The sequence below is a fragment of the Ceratotherium simum genome, chromosome 40, assembly GCF_057802395.1.
Source record: "Ceratotherium simum simum isolate JZ-2026a chromosome 40, ASM5780239v1, whole genome shotgun sequence".
NCBI classification, from domain to species: Eukaryota; Metazoa; Chordata; class Mammalia; order Perissodactyla; family Rhinocerotidae; genus Ceratotherium; species Ceratotherium simum.
In genome coordinates, this window is record NC_141939.1 from 4,380,186 (window position 1) to 4,401,335 (window position 21,150).

Here is a 21,150-nt window from a genome sequence, read left to right on the forward strand (position 1 = left end):
TGGGCACAGATGAGACACTTTTCCACAGTGCTGCTTGTATCAGTTTACACTGCTGGCCCCACAACTCTGGTATTGTCGGCTGTTTATTTGTTTATTTTATTTTATTTTAACCAGTCAGGTAGGTGTGGTAGTATCACATTGTGATTGTAATACAGATTTCCCTAGTGACTAATGATGCTGAGCACATTTTCATATGCTTACCATCCACTGTGGTTAGTGCTTTTGATATCCTGTTTAAGATTCTTTGCCTATACACAGTTGAGAAGCTAGGATCCTATGTTATCTTCTAGAAGCCGTATTGTTTACCTTTCACATTTAGGTCTATAATCCTTCTGGAATTTTTGATTCTGATGTGTTACAGGTTAAGATTCACTTTTTTGTCCATATGGATATCCAGCTACTCCAATACTACTTACTGAAAAGACTGTCCTTTCCCCGCCGACCCTTGGTATTGAGTGCATCTGTCTCTGGATGCTTTTATATTCCACTGGTCTGTTTATTTTTCTTTGTTTCAATACTACATTGACATAATTGCCATAGTTTTGTAATCAGTTTTGATAATCTGATAATGTCAAGTACTTTGTTCTTCAAGATTGTCTTGACTATGCTTAGCCTTTTGCTTGGGAATTTTGTGGAACTGCGTTGAATCTGTAGATCAACTTGAAGACTTGACCTCTTAATAATAATGAATCTTCCAATCAATAAACATGGTTTTTTTGTTTATGTTCTTATCATTTTCTATGTAGAAATCTTATACATCTTAGATTATTCTTAGGTGTTTGGTGATTTTAAGTGGTGTGTGCGAAATTTTATTTTCCAGATGTTTGTTGCAGATTGTTCCAAGTGGGGTGTGCTACAATTCACTTCTGATGCTAACCACCCAGAGTTAGCATCAGACCCCACAGGTCTAAGGCTCAGTCCTCCAGACTGAGCCACTTCAGATGCCAGCCACAGGTGGGGTCCGCCCCACTTGTGTACTTCTGACCAACCGGCTGTGAATTCAGGGGGTTCCCATGACCTCTTCAGGTTGGATAATTTACTAGAATGGCTCACAGAACTCAGGAAATTGCTACACTTACGACTACAGTTTTATTTTAAAGCATACACATAGGATGAGGTCTGCAAGAGTCTGGGACGCAGACCTTTGGCCCTCTCCCAGTCGAGTCAGGGTGTGTCACCCTCCTGGCTCGTCCATACTCCTCGAGAAGCTCCACTGAGCTTTGGCATCTGGAGTTTTCGTCAGGCTTTCATTACCTAGGCATGATCGATTAAGTTATTGGCTACAGGACTGGACTGAGTCTCCAGCCCCCTTCCTTTCCTGGAGATAGGGCAACTGCACGTTCCTACCCTCTAGTGCTTGGTTTTCCTGGTGACCAGCCCTGTCCTGAAGCTATCTAGGGGCCACCTTGAGTTGTCTCATTAACATAATAAAGACACTTCTATTACTCAGAAAATTCCAAAGGTTTTTGAATCTCTGTGTGAGGAACGAGAGTCAAAGACCAGATATATTCCTTTTTGTTTTTTAATTGAAATATAGTTGACATACAATATTATATTAGTTTCAGGCCTACAACACGGGGATTCGACATTCACGTACATTACAAAGTGATCACAATGATAAGTCTAGTAACCATCTGTCGCTGTACAGTTATTATAATATTATTGACCATATTCTCTATGCTGTCCTTTACATCCCTGTGACTTATTTATTTTATGACTAGAAGTTTGTACCTTAGTCCCCTTCACCTATTTTGCCCATCCCCCCACCCCCTCCCCTCTGGTGACCTCCAGTTTGTTCTTGGTATCTATGAGTTTGTTTTGTTTCTCAGATTTCACATATAAGTGAGATCCTATGGTATTTGTGTTTCTCTGTCTGACTTATTTCACTTAGCATAATGCCCTCTAGGTCCATCCATGTTGTCACAAATAGCAAGAGGGTATATTATTTATTATACCACACAAGTATAGAGAAATTTTTATAGTTAATTTTTGTATAGTGACCTTGCTAAATTTACTTATTAATTCTAATAGTTTATTTTAGATTCTTTTGGATTTTCTACACAGATAATTATGTTGCCTGTGAATAATGGCAATTTTATTTACTTATTGCTAACCTTTATCCATTTTATATCTTGTTCTTGCCTTATTTCACTGCCTAGGACATCTGGGATTGTGTTGAACTGGTGACAGTGGGCATCCTTGTTTCATTTAGGTCTCAGGGGAAGGCTTTCAAAATTTATCATTGTGTGTGATTCTGCTGTTTTTTGGTAGTTTTCCTTTATCAGATCAAGAAAGTTTCCGTCTCTTCCTACTTTGGTAAGAGTTTTATAATGAATAGATGTTGAATTTTACCAAACGCTTTTAAAATATCTGTTGAGATGACTGAATGACTGATTTTCTTTATTCTGAATTACACTGATTGATTTTTTTTCTTTTTTTTCTGAGGAGATCAGCCCTTTGCTAACATCTGCCAATCTTCCTCTTTTTTTGCTGAGGAAGACTGGCCCAGGGCTAACATCCATGCCCATCTTCTTCCACTTTATGTGGGACACCGCCACAGCATGGCTCGACAAGCAGTGCATTGGTGCGCGCCCGGGATCCGAACTGGCGAACTCCGGGCCGCCGCAGGGGAGCATGCGCACTTAACCGCTTGCGCCACCGGGCCAGCCCCCACTGATTGATTTTTAAATGTTAACCCATAAACATTTATTGCATACCTGGAATAAACCTAACTTAGTCATGATGTATTATCCTTTTTTACACATCACTGGATTTGACTTGCCAATATGCTTATTTAGAATTTTGGCATCTACATTCGTGAGAGAGGTAGGTCTATAATTGTTTTTCCTGCCATTAAAAAAAAAAAAAACTGAGGAAAATATTACAAGATGTCCCTGTTAGTTTTTTTTTTTTGGAAGGAAAAATAATTATTTAATAATTAAGTCTTTTTTCCTCTTAAAACTAATATCCTAGTTTAGGTGAGCAAGTTGGAACATACCAAGTAATGTTCTCGCCCTCTTCCCACCCCTTCCTTCTACTTCTAACAACAAGTATAATGCCTCTTACATCATGTCAAGTGTTGCTGCTGATTTTTCCCTCTTTAGGTTTTGATATCAAGGTCTAGAATGATTTTAGTAATTTGTAAACATTTGGAAATGATTTGTGATTACCAGTTACCAACTGGGGTTCACCAAGGAAAAACAAAAACTTTTTATTTTTTTGGTGAAGGGGATAAGATTTACTAGGTTAGTTCAGGAGAAAGCTAGTTCCAGACTTAATGTATCTTGATTGTCAGCAAAGTATTTCACAGAATTTCCTATTATATCTTCATAACTAACACGGGACATGTGGGCTCATTAATAATGGTCCAACTCTTAGATTGATTGCCCGTAGGTTATTAGCTAGTTGCACAAACAGGTCCAAAGAATGGGTGCCTCACAAGGCGGTAAGTGACCTGTGAGTCTAAGCAGCCAAGCGGGGGTATGATGGGGAAGGGGCGCTTCCTGGGTGGGAGTGCTGGGGTGGGAGGCCAGATGGCCGTGAGTGGGGATTCCAGGGGAAGAGGCCAGAGCGGCTCCTGAGAAGAAAGGCCTGAGCAGAAAGGGAGAAGCAGTTTGCTGGAAGGGTCCAAAGTCAAAAGAAGGCTGGTGATGCTGACAAGACGGCTGGAAACCCGCTAGGTACCTCCTGATCACCCCCTCACCTTCCCATGCTCACGGAGGCCTTGTCAGCGGGCCAGCTTCTTCCCCTCACTTTATCTTCTGCTGCTGCGTAAAATAGCTCAAGTTCTGTGTGTGCCTCCCTGCCTTCTGAACTGTCCCTGGCTGTGTCCTCCAGGAGAGTTTTCCACATCACTGAGGACGAAGACATCAGCATTGGGTCTGAACTCAGTCCTTGGATAACTTAAGAAACCTTTAAAAAACTGTCCTTTGACCCAGTGATGCTCCTTCTAGAAATCTGTCTTAAGGACATGGAGATATAACCAAATATATTTATTACAAGGATTTTCATAATGGTAAAAAAAGGGGGAAGGACACAATTTAAGAGCCCAGTCGGGATTGGGATTATATACACATATGTACAATGAAATATTATGAAGCCATTCAATCCTTTAAAATATTTTTATGACATGGGAAAATACAAAGAATGTAAACTATTTAAAAGCAGGGTACAGGGGCCGGCCCCGTGGCTTAGCGGTTAAGTAGCAGTTAAGTGCGCGAGCTCCGCTGCTGGTGGCCCGGATTCAGATCCCTGGCGCACACCGACACACTGCTTCTCCGGCCATGCTGAGGCCGCGTCCCACATACAGCAACTAGAAGGATGTGCAGCTATGACATACAACTATCTACTGGGGCTTTGGGGGAAAAAATAAATAAATAAAATAAAAATAAATAAATAAAATAAAATAAAAGGGTACAAAACTATATATACAATGATCCAATTTGTGGTGAAAATACATATTGTAATATTTGATCTCTATATATTAATTTTAAAAAAACAAATAAAATACTCCATTAACTGTAGTCATCTTTGGGAGGCAGGATTATAAGTGACCTTAATTTCCTTGTTCCCACTTTTTTTTTGCTTGAGGAAGATTAGCCCTGAGCTAACATCTGTGCCAGTCTTCCTCTGTTTTGTATGTGGGTCACCACCACAGCATGGCTGATGAGTGGTGCAGGTCTGAACCCATGAACCCTGGCTGCCGAAAAGGAATGCTCTGAACTTAATCGCTATGCCACGGGGCCCACTGCGCCATGAGTCCAGCCTCCTCCTTCTTTCCACTTTTGTTACCAGTATCAGAAAAAAAATCATGTAAAAATTAGATGTAAAGTTTTTTTATTATAAGAAAACTGGCGAAGTTAGAACATTGTTGATGATCTTAAGGAATTATGTATTTAGATGTGGTAATACTGTTGTGGTTTTGCTTTTTTTTAAAAAGAGCCCTTACCTTTTAGAGATACTTACTGAAATGCTTGTAAAATTTGCAGACGTTTACAGATAAAATCTGGGATTTGCTTCAAAATAAGCCAGTGGAGTGGGTGGAGGAAAGAGGAAACAAGATTGGCTGGAGGAGTTAATTGTTTAAGTTAGGTGAAAGGGCCTGAGGGGGTAATTATATTATTTCCTGTGCTTTTATATGCTTGATATTTTCTGTAATAAAAGGTTAAAAAATTAGAGACTACTGGCTAAATGAAAAATCAAAGGCGTGAAGACCTGGCCCCACGGTGAGAGACCAGTGTAGGGTCTCCTGTCAACAGCTTCACCCTAGGGTGCTCGGGTTAACCAAGAAGGCTCTCGGGAGAAGTCCCATTTCTGAATCCTGCTTGCTCACCCCCTCACAGTGTATCCTAGCAGGACTTCTCTGAGCCTCAGTTTCCTCCCGTGAAGAGGGGTCTGTAGGAGGAGATGCACGTGGGACAGCTTGTGGGCCCCCCTCCCCAGAACGTGCCCACCCTCACTCTCACCCCCACTGCTCTGTAGCTGGGGGGAGGTGGACCCTGAGGGGGACACCCAGTGTCTACCCTGGGAAGGGACAACCAAGGTCTGGCCGCCTTTACAGGGCTATTGTAAAGGGAGCTCTCTAAACTTTGTTTTTTTTAATTTTTTTGTGTGAGGAAGATTAGCCCTGAGCTAACATCCTATGCCAATTCTCCTCTTTTTGCTGAGGAAGCTTGGCCCTGGGCTAACATCCATGCCCACCTTCCTCTACTTTATATGGGACACCGCCACAGCATGGCTTGACAAGTGGTGTGTCGGTGTGCGCCCGGGATCCAAACCTGCAAACCCCGGGCCGCTGAAGCGGAGCGTGTGCGTTTAACTGCTGTGCCACCAGGCGGGCCCCTCTAAACTTTTTTGATCATGCACCTTATTAGAAAGAAAAAGGTTTTTTTGAATTTGTACCTCTATTCATTCAAAAATTATATACATGTACTATTTTACTAATATATATATTATAAAACAAAAAAATTTTTAAAGATGAAATAACCATTATTTTTTAAATGTCTTGTTAATAGTTATCACTTCATATTATCTCTAGCATATACTTTATATACTTTCTCAAGGCACAAAATACCCTTATGGAGGCATTCATCATTACTAACAGTGGCTGTGAGTCTGTTTCAAATAGTTTTCTTAATAGTTTTGCATTATTTTGGCCAAACGCCCAGCCCTGACCCCGTTGTTACTGATCCCCACCCTACACACACACACACACACACACACACACACACACACACACACACACACACACACACACACACACACACACACACACACACACACACACACACACACACACACACACACACACACACACACACACACACACACACACACACACACACACACACACACACACACACTGATTGACGAATGGCTGGTGGGGAGGGGAGCGGCTGCCCTGGCCTTTGTAGGCGCCTATGCTTGCTTCATTCATGTTCTCTTCACTCTGGGATTTCCTTGCAGGGCCCTTGTTAAGCGACTGTGCATTTTGTGATCATATATTTGGTCAACATAATCTGCAAATCCGCGTCATTGAGCACACCTCCTCTGCGGTGGGTGAGTGCAGGAGCCCCTTCCGGTGGTGACTGGCCGGCTCGCAGACCTGGTCCAGCCTGCTGTCGGTCTGGGTAAACAAACGATCAAGTTGCTTATTTATTTTGGATTAAAAATAAACATAAACGGAGTCTGGCATGAGTACCCCCTCTGGACACCCTGTTCTAAAAGGTCCCAGACGGCCTGTGGCTCTCTTCTGTGCATACATGTGGTGTCTGGCTAGGGTGTTATCTTGCTCAGGATGGCTGGTCAAGGCTCTAGAAATCGCTTCACCTGCGGACTTTGGCGGGTGGGCCACAAGGCCTGCGGTTCCTTTTCTCTCTTCCGTGCGGCTGTCCATGCGGCTGTCCTCCTGTCACTTTCTCTTTTTTTCTGCTTTACTCTGTTTTTCCCTTTGTCTCACCTTTCATTTTCATTTCATTAAAAACATAACCAGCTATAATGCAGTGTTTTCATTGGTGGTACTTATTGAATAGCTTACTTATTGAGCACCTGCTGTATATTTAGCCTCGTGCTAGGCGTTGAGGAATGAATCAAGAACCACTGAATATAATTTCTGCTGGTGAGAGTGTAACGGGGAGGGAGCCCTACTAGGGAGGGCAATTGGGAGGTTTCTATCAAATTTGCCAATGCGCGAACACTTTGACCTAGTAACTCCACATCTATAAGTGTACTGTAATCTCACATGGGTTGAGTGAGGGACATACAGGGATTTTCGCTGCAGCATTGTTTGCAGTAGAAAAAACTGGAAACAGTCGTGTGTTCATCAGCAGAAGGGAGAGGGTCAGTTCTTCCTGCCGTTCACCAGTGGACACTGCACAGCGGAGGCAGCCGGGGCTCTGCTCCAGTGACATGGCTGAGTGCAAAGCACAAGGTGCAGAAGGGTGTACGTTGTATTTTTAATTAAAAAATAAAAATAGAAGTAATACATTTATGGTAGACACTTTTAGAAAAGTGGAAAATGATTAAGAAATGAAAGGCACCCTTATCCCACTGCCCAAAATATGAATATTTTTGGTGTGTTTTCTTCTTTTTTTTTTTTAATTTTTATTTATTTATTTTTCCCCCAAAGCCCCAGTAGATAGTTGTATGTCACAGCTGCACATCCTTCTAGTTGCTGTATGTGGGACGCGGCCTCAGCATGGCCGGAGAAGCGGTGCGTCGGTGTGCGCCCGGGATCTGAACCCGGGTCGCCAGTGGCGGAGCGCGCACACTTAACCACTAAGCCATGGGGCCGGCCCAGGTGTGTTTTCTTCTAAGTCAGGGAGGAATGATACTGCTTTTCTCCCCCTCTCAAAATGAGATATCTTTCTTTTCTGATTATAAATGTAAAATTAAAAAAGTAATACATGTTGATTTTAAAATGCAGTAAGCAAAAGCTAAAGAAACCAGTATCGCTCTTACTGTTGTGTTTTGTTAACTTTTTGCTTTACACGAACGGTAAGCCACCATCTCTAAATAAATCTATGTCTGCATCAGGCTTTTTAGTGGCTACAGTACTGTGTCGTAAACCCCATTGGGTGGGCCCTCCCGGGCACACTTTGCACACTTGCCTGGGTATTTCCTTTGTGTTAACGTCCTTCCCAGAAGTGGAAGAAATGGCTGAGTCCAAGGTCTTTCACATTTTACATTTTGACACACTACCAAATCTTGAAGAAAAAATGTCATTGTTCTTTCCAGTACTGCACTGTTTTAGTCACTATGATCTTATAATATATTCTAATTTATATTAAAATTAAGGACCCCCTCAATGTTCTTTTAAGTTGCTTATTGATTGAACAGCTTCCTCCCTGGCCCTCTCTGCTGTGGATAGCTGGCACTCTTCTTTTTGAGTGTAACTCTCCAACCCCTTGGAGCTGAGGGGTGATGGGGGTGGGAGGCTGTGCAAGGGGTTTGTCTCCTGCTGCTGTGCCCCCCTAGTTCCTCTCCTACCCCAGTAGATGTCTTCTTGCCCGGCTGCTGGAGTGGGCCCCACTCCTCCTGCTGGTTGAGGTCAGCACTATTAATAGCAACTTAATCCTGCCCCGCCGGGGTGGAGGAAGAAAAGGAGGGGGATTCCCGGGAAATCAGGGTGCCCTGTGGTCTGCAAGTGCAGACCCGTGGCCTGAGGCCGGCTCTTCCGGCAGCCTGGCCACCACCCATCCCTGTAGGAGGGCCCGAGAGCTCAGGGTCAGTCCTGGGAACCTGGGATGTCAGGAGATGGGACTTGGGAGGTCAGCGAGGAAGATGCCGAGGACGCCGTCTTGGGTGGTGGGAATCCCATGTCTGATCTGGGATCCCTGGATCTTCCCCATGAGAAGAGGCAGCTGGGGCTGGGAGTAGGGCCCTCTCAGGGCCCTGGTGGACTTTGACACCCAGCACCTGGTAATGTGTTTTTCTTATGGTCTTGGAGAGACTATAAAGTTTTTTATGGAGGGAGGAAGACACAGCAGTTTGCTAAAATGGGTGTTGTGGAAGGCGGAGGAGTGGGCTTTCTGGGGCCCCTGGAGACCGGCCAGTCTGTATCCAGCAGAGTGTTCAGAGCGTCAGCTGTGCTCCAGGCGTGGGTGGGAGGGGAGAAGGTGGCGTGGAGAGGAGTGAAGTCACAGTGCAGGCCTGGCTGAGCTGCAGCCCGTCCCTGGGGAGATGGATGCTGGTCAGTCCATGGCACAAGCAGGCAGCAGCAGCCACGCAAGTGCTGGGAAAGGAAGGACGGGGTGGGGGCTGGGAGCGGGGCGGTGGGTGCTAACAGGGCGCCCAGGGCTGAGGCAGGGGAAGGGGAAGGCCGGGGGTCAAGGGGCTCGAGCAGGTTCTGGGTCCTCTCCTTGCCCCCCTGTTCCAGGTGGGAGAGGGCCGTGAGAGAGGACCAGACTTGCTGTCTGCGTCTGCCGATTCCTCTGGGGTTTCTAGAGGCCTCATGTGCAGTTCTCTGACCTGGGAGGAGACCATCCCACCTGGCTGGACAAAGGTTGACTGAGGGCGGAGTAGGCAAGCTTGCAGCCAGGTGTGGCCGAGAGGAGACCTCAGGGCAGCAGCTTCAGGGCGCCTCCTTTCCCACAGCCAGCTTGTCTCTTTCTAGCAGTGCTTGAGTTTAAAGGCTCAGGAAGCCCCAAGTCCAGAGGCAGCAGTTATGAGAGTTTTTTTAAAAGTTACTTTAATGTACGTATTTCTTTCTGATTATGAAGTTAATACTATTGATTATAGAAATTTTGGAATTTCTGTTCATAAAAGTTTGAAAAAGAAAACAAAAATCATCTTGAATACCCCCTACTGTTAGGTTAAATTATATGAAATTGTTATTTTTTGGTCAAAATAGTTGAATATCAGCAATTTCATATGGATCAGCCAAATATGAACATTTAGCCATAGTCTTTTTTCTTTGAATAAGGGGGCTGCTTTGAAAAATGTGGGATTCTCAGCTTTTGGGGTAGATGTATTATTTAAATTTCATGTTTCATTTTTCAGCCCAGCCACCCCCGAAATCAAATTATCCAGTTGAATGGACACTAATAATAAATTGAGGTAACTGGTTAAAATAAAATTCTATATTAGATTTAAATTCCATACAATGAGAATCATAAATAAAAGTCTTAAGTTGATCCTCTTATTTTATTTTATTTTTTTTGTGAGGAAGATCAGCCCTGAGCTAACATCCATGCCAATCCTCCTTTTTTCGCTGAGGAAAACCGGCTCTGAGCTGACATCTATTGCCAGTCCTCCTCCTTTTTCCCCCCGCCCCAAAGCCCCAGTAGACAGTTGTATGTCATAGTGCACATCCTTCTAGTTGCTGTATGTGGGACGCGGCCTCAGCATGGCCGGACAAGCGGTGCCTCGGTGCGCGCCCGGGATCCGAACCCGGGCCGCCAGTAGCGGAGCGCGCACACTTAAGCGCTAAGCCACGGGGCCGGCCCTGATCCTCTTATTTTAAACGGTAAATCTCCTAACAGTAATTTCTGAATTACAGAAACTTCTTTTTTTTTTTTTAATTTTATTTATTTATTTTTCCCCCAAAGCCCCAGTAGATAGCTGTATGTCATAGTTGCACATCCTTCTAGTTGCTGTATATGGGATGCGGCCTCAGCATGGCCGGAGAAGTGGTGCGTCAGTGCGCGCCCGGGATCCAAACTCCGGCAGCCAGCAGCGGAGCGCGCGCACTTAACCGCTAAGCCACAGGGCCGGCCCACGGAAACTTCTTAATTACTAAAATTCAAAATTATTATTTCTCTAGTCTCTATCCGTTTCCCCCTCCCCCTATTGGTTACGTTTCTCCTAAGGAACGTCCGGGTGAACTGAGTCATTCATTCCACAGATATTCGTTGAACACTTGCTGAGTGTGTGTGTGCCACTCACTGACCTGAGTTTTGGGAACACAGACTGAATAAAGGCCCTGCCTTAATGGAGTTCGCAGTCTAGTGGGAGAAAACAGGCCATAAAGGATAAATATGGTGAATAAGCATATTATATTGTTTATTTTAGGTGATAAACTAGTGACCGAGGTTGGGGGGCTGGAGGAGGGGTTGCAGTTTTTGGTGAGGCCGTCATGGTAGGCCTCACCGAGAGAATGACGTTTGAACAAAGACCTAAAGGTGGGAGCAGCTCTGCAGATCTGGGGGGAGGAGCAGGCCAGGTAAAGGGAGCAGCCTCAGGGGTTTGAGGAGCAGCAAGGAGGCTGTGTGGCTGACTAGAGCACGAGAGGGAGGGAGAGAGGGAGAGAGGGAGGAGGGAGAGGGAGAGGAGCCGGGGTGAGGGGGTCAGCACGAAGGGCTTTGGGACCCGGGCCGCTGTGAGGAATGTGGCTTTTACTGGAAGTGAGACAGGAGCCACTAGAGGGATTTGGGTGAGGTATGAGGCAACCTGGCTTCTGTTGTCACAAGAGGGTCCCCCTTGTGCTGTGTTGGGAGTAGACTCGGTCCAGGATGAAGCAGGGAGATGGTTAGAGGTTATTCCAGCCCCCCGGGTGAGAAAGATGCACGTGGCCCAGAACAGGACAGTCGCAGTGGAGACTGCCAGAAGAGCTTGGATTCTGGGTGTCTGTTGCAGGCAGAGCTGACGGGATGTGCTGAAAGGGTTGGATGTAGAAGGGTAGAGAAATAGAGGAGGCAAAGTTTGCTCCCCCATGGCCTGATCAACTGGATAGACGAGCTGGGGAAGCTGGCGGGAAGGGCAGGAGCTTGGTTTTGGCGGAGTTAAGTTCAAGATGTACACATCCATGGGGAGCCAGCTGTCAGCCAGCAGTTGGATATATGAGTCTGGAGGGCACAGGGGAGGGCTGGGCTGCAAATGTCTGTTTGAGACGCCTTGACATATAGTTTGTATTTAAAGTCACGAGGCAAGGACTGAGCCCTGGAACCCTCCCGCATTAAGAGGTCAGACAGAAGGAGCAGCCCCTGAGCTCAGAGGAACACCAGGAGAGCGGTGTCGTGGAAGCCAAGGGGAGGAAGGGTTTCCAGGAGGAGGGAGAGAGTGACCCCTGGTCAAAGGCTGCAGCCTGAGCATGAGACCCCACCATTGGAGGTCACCGTGGCAAGAGAGGTTCTCTGGCCAGGGGAGGGAAAGATTCTGCTAAGACAAAAAAATGTCCCCTCTGGGCAGACAAATTAGAAAAAAGCAGACACAGCCCAGGATCCCATGGCTGGGCCAGCAGAGGGTGACTGACTGGCCTCCAGCCCAGCACCTTTGTGTGGGGCCCCACTGGCCAGCCATAATCAACGCCAGTGCACCGCGCTCTTGGTATGCAGAGCAAGGGTGACTGTGGGTGGGGCCCCACGTCTGCACACCTACCAGGTACCTGTCTCAAAGGTGCTGCCACAAGAGGGCACCCACACGCACCAGTGGATTCCACGGACGGAGGAGCCTCGGGAGAAGGCTGGAGGGCTGAGTGTGGCCCCAAGATCGGGCTCAAGGAATCGGCTCATTTCATCTGCAGGAAGGATATTTCTGTCCCTTAGAGAAGCCGCCAGCCTTTCACTGTGAGGCCCGGTGCCCCCGTGACTGGTTGCTGGTCAGGATTTGTTCTGAGTGGTGGGTTACTGGGAGGTGTCAGTGGGGGGAGGACACTTTCTCAGACTGTGGAAGCTGTGTCTCTTCTCCGCAGGGGTCTGCCTTCTGGTGTGAGCAAGGCGCTGCTAACTGAGCTGCCTTCAGAGGCACACCCCCTTCCCTGGGGCTCAGTCCATGGCAGTTCAGACACAGAGGGTCCTTGCTCAACCCAGCCTCTCACCAATTTCCTTTGTTTGTTCTCCTTAATTTTTTCTCAATTAAAAAAAATTATAGCAGTGAAACAGTGGACACAGAGAACAGATTAGTGGTTACCAGAGGGGAAGGGGGTTAGGGGGGTGGGCATAAGGGGTAAAGGGGCACATATATGGTGACTGACAAATAATGTACACCTGGAATTTCACAATGTTATAGACTATTATGAGCTCAATAAAATAATTAAAAAAAAAAACTGGAAAAAAAATTATAGAGGCTGGCCTGGTGGCGCAAGCGGTTAGGTGCGCGTGCTCCGCTGCGGCGGCCCGGGGTTCGCTGGTTCGGATCCCGGGCGCGCACCGACGCACCGCTTGTCAGGCCATGCTGTGGCGGCGTCCCATATAAAGTGGAGGAAGATGGGCACGGATGTTAGCCCAGGGCCAGTCTTCCTCAGCAAAAAGAGGAGGATTGGCAGATGTTAGCTGAGGGCTGATCTTCCTCACAAAAAAAAAATTATAGCAGTGAAACATCCCATCAAATAGAACCATGTAGAAGGGTAGAGAGTAAGGGATAATAGGACCCCTCCCCCAAACTCCAGATACCCCCCAAAGGTGACCACTGTTCCTGCTTCTAGACATTTCCAGGGCAGTTCAAGCCCCGCCTTGTTTCTGCGCAGGCGGGGGCACCATGTGTTCTGTCCCATTACTTGCTCTTCCAACAGCCCGTCTTGGGCTTCATTCCACATTTCGTCCACCAGCCCTGCCGCCTTCTCCCCAGGGCAGCAGTGGCGCCTGTTCAGCACTCCTGCTCCATCGCTATTGATTTAGGCTGTTTCTGGTTTGAGGTTGTTAAAAACAGTGTTCTGATGGAACCCTTTTGCTTTTGTGCCTTTCTGCTTTTGTGGATAAGTTCCTACAAGTGGGAATTCTGAGTCCAAGCATAGGGACCCTTACTGTTGAGACACCCTGCCAGATTGGCCTCCTGAAATGTGCCCATTTACCTTCCCACTAGCCAGAGTACCTGTGAGCGCCCCCTTGTCTTCCCCCAACCCTCGGCTTACCGGGCTTCTTGGAGCGTGTCTGTCTGGAAGGGGGTAAGAGCTCCCTTGCTTCAATTGTGGTTCCTGTCTGATGACATAGTTTAGCTGGCTGCCCCAGGCCCTGGCAGCATTGTTGCTCTCTCAGGAGGGTGCTCCTGAGTGGGAGCCTCCAGCAGGAGAAGAGGCCCCGGGCCGACCCCAGGGTGCCGCCTGCTGGAGGACCTTGGCGGATCTCTTGCTCTTGTTGGCTCATCTCTAGAAGATCCGGGGAAGTTCTTAATCGAGTCTAGCCATGGTTCTGTCTAGCAAGGTGCTGAAAGTTTTTTGACCAAAACTTGTAGCTGGAAATAAGTGTATCATAGTGACCAGCACATGTGTGAAAAGTTTAACAGAACAGGATTCCCCACCTCATCACGTGTGGTGTACTCTGATATTTTTTACTTTATTCTACTTTTTAAAATGCTGGTCATGAGAACTGGCGTCTCTCTGTTCTCCCTAGGAGGCCCCTCGGAGTTCTGAAGAGCACACCCCGGGGTTGGGAGATTTCCTGTGGCCTTAGAGACCTGGGAAACATCTCCTACAGAGAAGTCCCTGGACGGAGGCCCTGAGATGGGATTGTGGAGGGGAAGCTGTGCAGGAGACCCTGTCTGGACCTCCTTAGCTCTCCCGGGGCTTTTTCCCTTAGGCTGCTCCAAACCTGTGTCCCCGCCTGTGGGGCACACAGTTCCCTCTGACCTAGAGTATGGGCCAAGCCCTTCTTGGCTGTCTCCCTGTTGTCACGCACTGGGGCAAGGGGCACGAGAGCAGGGTGGGAACCCGGAAGGAGGGCCTGGGAAGCCCTACCACCCGACAAAGCTTCTGTGGAAGGTCTTTCCTCCTCATCCTCTGCCTCCTAACTTTCTCTTGCTTTAGGTTGAAGCCGTGGCCCTTCTCTAATTATAGTACTTGCCTGCCCTAATTACGGCCTGGGCTAATTTGTTAATGGCTTTGAGAATGAGAGCCTTTGCCTTGGGCAGTATTACGGCCCCTGGGTACATGCGGGGGAGTTCTGCCGGGGAGAGCTGGGGGAGGGATGTGAATGGCCCTTGAGGGGTGGGCCCCCATGGGGGCGGGCACTGTGGGCCCCCTGGGGAGCCCCATGTCCAGCTGGCACACACATGTCTCTGACTGATGACTCTGCTGTCCATGGGTTGTCAGTGTGGGTCTTTCCCCTCCCCAGGAATTCCAGGAGCCCCTAATATAGGGCACCGGCCAGGACCTTGCCATTTTCATTCTATTTAAACAAATAGTCCTCAATAAATGGCTTTAAATTAAAAATACTTTTGGTTTTCCTTTTCATAAAAGCAATATCTGTTTGCAGTAGAAACTTCAGGAAATACAGAAAAGGGAAAAAACCACCCCTGACCCCACCCCCATGACTCATGGCCCCAAATGCATTAGTATTTTGGTGGAGGAGTCTCATGACTGGCCCCTTTGCTCTTGTCTGACTCGTCACGTTGTCCCCCCAGGGAAGTCCCACCTGGCCATCGTGCAGAAGGTGAACAACGAGGGTGAAGGTGACCCCTTCTACGAGGTGCTGGGCCTGGTCACCCTGGAGGACGTCATTGAGGAGATCATCAAGTCAGAGATCCTGGACGAGTCGGACATGTACAGTGAGTTCCCCCTCCACCGGCCCAGACCCCCTTTCTTGCTCAGACCTGACATCTGGTGTTGTCCCCAAGTGGAAAGGCCACAGTGCAGGGACGTGGGAGGCCTGGCACCTGGAGACCCAGGAGCTCAGTGCCTCGCACTGGCCGGGGCGAGCGGGAGCACACTGCCCGGAGCGGTGAGAGGAGGCTGCATTTGTTCCTCCTGGCCTTGGTGCTGCAGCGTCAGCCTGGGGGCCTGGCCCTGACCCGGATACTGCTGCTTCTGCCTGGAAGAAGGGACCACAGAGCTGGGAGCTGGCGGGTTCCAGTCTGTTCCTGAGTCCTCGGGGGACAGAGTTCTCAGTTCCAGATTGTTTCTCTTGCAGCTGACAACCGAAGCCGGAAACGGGTATCTGAGAAGAACAAACGCGACTTCTCAGCCTTTAAGGATGCTGACAACGAGCTCAAGGTGAAAATTTCACCTCAGCTCCTTCTGGCTGCTCATCGCTTCCTGGCCACGGGTAAGAGCAAGAGGAGGGCCTTCAAGCGTTGGTGGAATGTGAGGGGGACGTCCTGGGCCTCGGGGACAAAGGCTGTGGCAGATGACAGGTACAGGGACAACATGGCTGCCTCTAGAAGGGGCGAAGCAGCTTCCCTCGATGCCTGGGGGGCTCCCTGCCTTTTGTCTTCTCTGTTAATGGGTTGCCATTGCAAACTTGTAGAAAGCCTCTGAGTTACTTGTAAAAACAACCACTGAGAGTACCTAAGGTGGGCACTGGCCTCCCCGGGCCCATGGAGGCCTGTGGAGTTGGAGTGAGAGGGAGGCCCTCCCAGCTGCTGGAGGCCGCCCAGGTTCTGTCTCTCCCCATCCCCCTGCCTGCATATGCCTGGGCCCGCAGCACTTGACCTCTAGATCAGTGACGTCTCTCTGTTCACCCGTGATCAGAGCTCCCTTGGGGACCTGGGTGATTGATAAGAAAAACACTTGCCTGCTCTGACCCCTCCCTTCTAATGTGACTTCCTTCCCAACCCTCACTAGCTAAAGGTGTGCTCATTCCTTCTCCTTTATTTTTCCTACCAGGATATTGATGATATTGACAATGATAGTAATGGTAGTAATGTTTATCAGGCACTTTCCATACGCCGAGACTGCGTGTAAGTGCTGTCCCTATATTCTCCCGTTTAACCTCACAACGATGCTGGGAAGTTTTTAATCCCCATTTTACAGATGAGGAGACTGAGACATAGGTTAAAGAATTTGCCCAAGGTCATGTACTCTTGGCGCAGGAGCCACCATTCAAGCCCAGGCAGGCAGACAGACTGGAGTCCAACCAGCCCAGAGCCAAGGGCGCTTCCCCTCCAGGGAGGTGCCGAGCCGAAGGGAAGGGCCTGGCTGGTGAGGGAGCCGTCCCAGGCAGCAGTGACCATGTTCCAGGCCCCGCCTGGCCCAGGCTCCATGTGAAGCCCTCCTCTCTCCTCCTGCAGAGGTTCCCCAGTTTAGCCCATCTCTGATATCAGAGAAAATCCTACTTCGGCTGCTCAAGTACCCAGACGTCATTCAGGAGCTCAAGTTTGATGAGCACAACAAGTATTACGCCCGCCATTACCTGTACACCCGAAATAAGCCAGCTGACTACTTCATCCTCATCCTGCAGGTGAGCTGCCCTCCTGTGCCCACTCTCCCCTCCTCGCCTGCTGAGGGGAGCGCAGCCTGCCCTGAGCCTCTGCCCCCTGTTGCCCGTCCTCTTCCTGTGAGGCCCCCAGGCGGGGCCCCTGAGCCCTGCAGGCCTCAGGACCAGCTCCTCCTCGTGTGGCCCACAGTCCCAGTCGCTCCTCACCTCTGCCTCTTGCCTCCTCCTCTTCTCCCCAGTTGTGTGTTTCCGTTTGTAACCGTGACCCCGTGTTCTTTCAGGGGAAGGTGGAGGTGGAGGCTGGGAAAGAGAACATGAAGTTTGAGACGGGCGCCTTCTCCTACTACGGGACCATGGCCTTGTCCTCGTCGCCCTCTGGTGAGTCACCGGGCCGCACTGGGCAGAGACATTGACTGGCAGCCCAGAACTTAGGGCAGTCGAGATGGCTCATACCCTAGGTGGCTCGGGGGAGAGGGAGGCCAGTGAGGGCTGGAGCTGCCAGGGCCCCGAGGAGGTGGCCTGGAAGAACAGTGACTTGCCCGCTTGGACAGGAGTCAGAGGGTGGAGGGGAGGTGATGGGAAGGGGATTCTGAGCAAAGGCCTGGAGGGAGCCGAGAGTGTGTCCTGAGATGGTGGGACCAGCCTGCCAGATGGGAGGAAGACCGTGGGGAATGAGGACGTGTCGGGGAGCCCCAGAAGATCGGTGGTGTTTGGTTGTGAGAGGAAGCAGGAAGTGGCGAATGGTTTTGAGCAGAGGGAAGTACAGTAGCAGAATGGACCAGCCGGGCGAGCAGGCCGTGGTGCCTCACTGGCCGGAACAGCGGGAAGAGTCGAGAGAAAGAGGCAGTGGAGGGGCTGCAGGCCCTGCTCGTGGAGGCTGGGACGGGGGAACTGCCGAGTGGGGGCCGGGGGTCCACAGTGCCCGTGGGTGGAGCCAGGCCAGGGGCTGTTTGCTGGGCAAGTTGCAGGTGGGTTTGGCTTTTCGGGGGGCTTAGCCACTGCCATTTGGTTAAGGTTCAGTTCTGATGGAATAAAGGGACTTGGGGGCAAAGAAGGGACTGGACACCCTCCCATAGAGGTTGTGGGAAGTCCAGGGAAGGGCCACTCTGGCCACCCCAGTGCCCTCTGCTTCTCCAGTCCTGAGGGGCTCCCTGCTAGTTGTGTCACCCCTCCATGCCTTGAGAGGGTCCCCATGTTGCTGCGGGCTGGAGAGTGAAAGTCCGCTTTGGTGCTGAGGGATGGGCCACACGGTGAGGGGCTGCTGCAGCTCCTGGGAGCCGGTGTGCCGTGCCTGTTGCTGTCCGTTGAGAAAGAGGACCCCGTGCTGGGGGCCAGGCACCCATGTGTATTGACAGCACTCAGCTCACACACTGGCGTCCTCTCTGCCCTCCACCAGCGTGAGCCAGGACTGTTGCAGGGAGGGAGTGGGGAGACAAGGCTCCAGAGCTGGGTTTTAGAGCAGGCGGACCCTGCCCGGACACTGCAGGCCTGGAGAGGACTTCTCTGCCCCTCCCGGGAGCACCTCTTGAGCACCGCTTGGGGAAATCTAGTTCAGAAGGGCAACGGTCATGGGACATTTCCTCCAGGCATTCTTTCTCTGCAGTGATGCCTCAGAGGCCTGGGTCAGGATCCTGGGCTCTGTCCCTTGACCTGATGGCCCTCAGTGCCCACTTGGAGTGGCTGGAAGGGAGGGGAAATGACTTTCGGGGAGCTCCAGAACCACCATGTGAGCTCTGGGTCCACCCTGCCAGCTTCTGCCCTTCTCGGAGCAGGTCTCGTTGGTCTGCCCCGGGCACTCTCCCCTCTCTGCCCGACGGGGCCTGGCCCCCAGCGGGTCTGCTCCTCCACTCTGTTCCTGTGCCCCACGTCCTGTCCCCTGACCCCGCCGTCACTGACCTTTTACTCTTTTGCTCCAGTGCCTTCCACCCAGGTCGGGTGTCCGCCTGGCAAGCGGAACTCCCTGCTCTCCTGGCTCTCAGGTAACATGGCACGGCTGGAGAAGTCTGCAGTGCCACCTGTCGCCTGGGCCCGCACACCACAGCTGCATTAACCTCTCCCAGCAGGCACTGGGGCTCCCCATACACACCTGGGGGCATCCCACCTGTTCACACTCGTGGGCCAGCCTGATTTGCTCTGGCTTTGCTTGGCCTAGGGCCCAGTGACTGGGTGGCCTTGTCCTGGTCCTGGAAGGGCTTCCCCAAAGGTCTTTCAGTCCTTGAGAAGACACACGCACCTACACACACACACACAGCTACACCCACACACACACCCTCCTGCAGATGATACGCTGGGAATGCAGGGTTGCTCCCGGCCAGGCCAGGTGAGCCCAGTGGTTCAGCACCCCCGATCAAGTCTACTCGCAGACCTCAGAGGACAACTTGTCATCTCGTCAGCTTGCTCTAAAACACTTTCCACTTTTCCTCACAAGCTTTGCTTTTCCTTCTGTTGCTGCTGGTGTCTGCCTGCCAGGGGGAGGCGGCAGCTGGGCAGTTAGAAGTGCCCTGTTTGGATGCTGTCCGCACAGTTTCTAGCTGAATGATTATGATTCTGGGGAGCCAACTTACCCTTTCTCAGTGTTGGTTTCCTCGTGTGAAATGGGAACAATGCATGTGCCCATTTCTTAGAATTGTTAGGAGCAGTAAGTGAGAGAATTGATATAAAATGTTTAGTTAGAGCTCAATTACTATTTCTGTTTTTTCTCTCTTACAACTAAAATGTGACATGCCAATCAGAAAGTGTTTAGGAAAAGGTCAAAGACCATATGGTGTTTCTGGCCTTTGGTATGTCACACTCCTGAGCCCTGTCCCAGGATTGGTGGCAGCTGTGTTGGCCAGATTCATTCAATTTGAGGGATTCCCATCCCACAGAAAATGAGGCAGCAGCGAGTGGCAGAAGGTGCTGGTCTCATCGCCAGAATTCTGGCCTGGGCAGGAGAGCCCGGAGGAGCGTAAGAATGTTCATTACGAGTGTCTTGGAGCTGCAGTCTCAGTGTGTGACTGAAAAAGCTCCTGAGGCCCCTTCACAGTGCTAAAAACCTGCCACCTCACTGGGCTGTTTCGTACAGCTGCGTGTTTTCCTTCTTAAATGTACCAACGCAAACTTTTCTGTTGTCCTCTTTAAAAAAAAAAAAAGTAGTAGTAAAAAGATGACTTAAAAGTCACTTGTCCCTTTCAAACACAACCAGCTTTTGGCTGTGAGAGGAAGTAGGAGCTGTGAGTGGTCTTGGAGCAGGGTCGTCTGATGGGAACAGAGGGGACCGTGTTGGCTTTCACTGGCCAGCACCTCAGCCTCACTCTCCTCTCTTTGTGTGGCTGGGTTTATGCACACGTGGGTTGAATCCTGATGTTTTTACCTAATGTGGGAACAGAGACGCTTTTCATAAGCTGTCTCTTGAGAGCCACACTGTGTTCCACCAAGCAGGTGTGCCTTCATTTGTTATTTCCCTCCTTATGCATATTCACAGCGTCTATATTCTAAATAACACCATGATGTAACCCTCTTTATGAAAAAACTTTATCTGTGTTTAAGATTATGTCCATAGAATATTCTTTCAGAAATAGAATTACCAAGTCAAAAATCCCTATTTTTTTTGTTACATTTATTGTTTTGTTTTAATCATAAAAGTAACAGTTTATTTAGAAAATTGGGAAAATAGAAAAAAGTCTGAAGAAAATTAAGAAGCATCATAATTTCATTATTCAGAAACAAACGCTTCATATTTTGGTGTATTTCCTTCTAGGACCTCTATTTGTAATAGGTCATGTTACTAATTTACGTTGGTTTTAAATTCACTTCCTGTTTCTGGAGTGTTAATAAGCATTCATTGAAAGCATTCCGTCATCCAAATAATTAATTTGAAGTATTAAGTAATAGCCCTAGTATTGCTGTTTTTTCCTACAAGTTAATCAGAGGTGTTAAGTTAGAATAAGTGTTACATGCACGTGATCCTTTAATGATTCTGCACTCCCCAATCGTAGAATGTCCAGACTGTATTGTCCTAGTTTTATGAATGAAGCTCAGAGACAGAGTATTGCTCAGCTCAGTCTCACGTAGTTAAAGCTATACTGGTCGTTCAGTCACCTGGATTCAATATGTTTGCTCTCTTCACTGGGCTATTTGTTAGAAT

At 49.0% G+C, this 21,150-nt stretch overlaps 1 protein-coding gene across 2 annotated transcripts in view; it reads left to right on the top strand.

The window, feature by feature from the left end:
• Positions 1-21,150, top strand: part of CNNM4 (cyclin and CBS domain divalent metal cation transport mediator 4) — a 37,398-nt gene that overhangs the window by 12,166 nt on the left and 4,082 nt on the right. For both annotated transcript variants that reach the window (XR_015550314.1, XM_087426171.1), the window contains exons 2-5: positions 15,274-15,417; positions 15,780-15,914; positions 16,879-17,048; positions 17,306-17,402. Coding sequence is in view for 1 of the 2 variants with exons in the window: in XM_087426171.1 (XP_087282297.1) it covers positions 15,274-15,417; positions 15,780-15,914; positions 16,879-17,048; positions 17,306-17,402 (546 nt within the window). In the remaining variant the exon portion in view is untranslated. The remainder of the gene's footprint in view (positions 1-15,273; positions 15,418-15,779; positions 15,915-16,878; positions 17,049-17,305; positions 17,403-21,150) is intronic.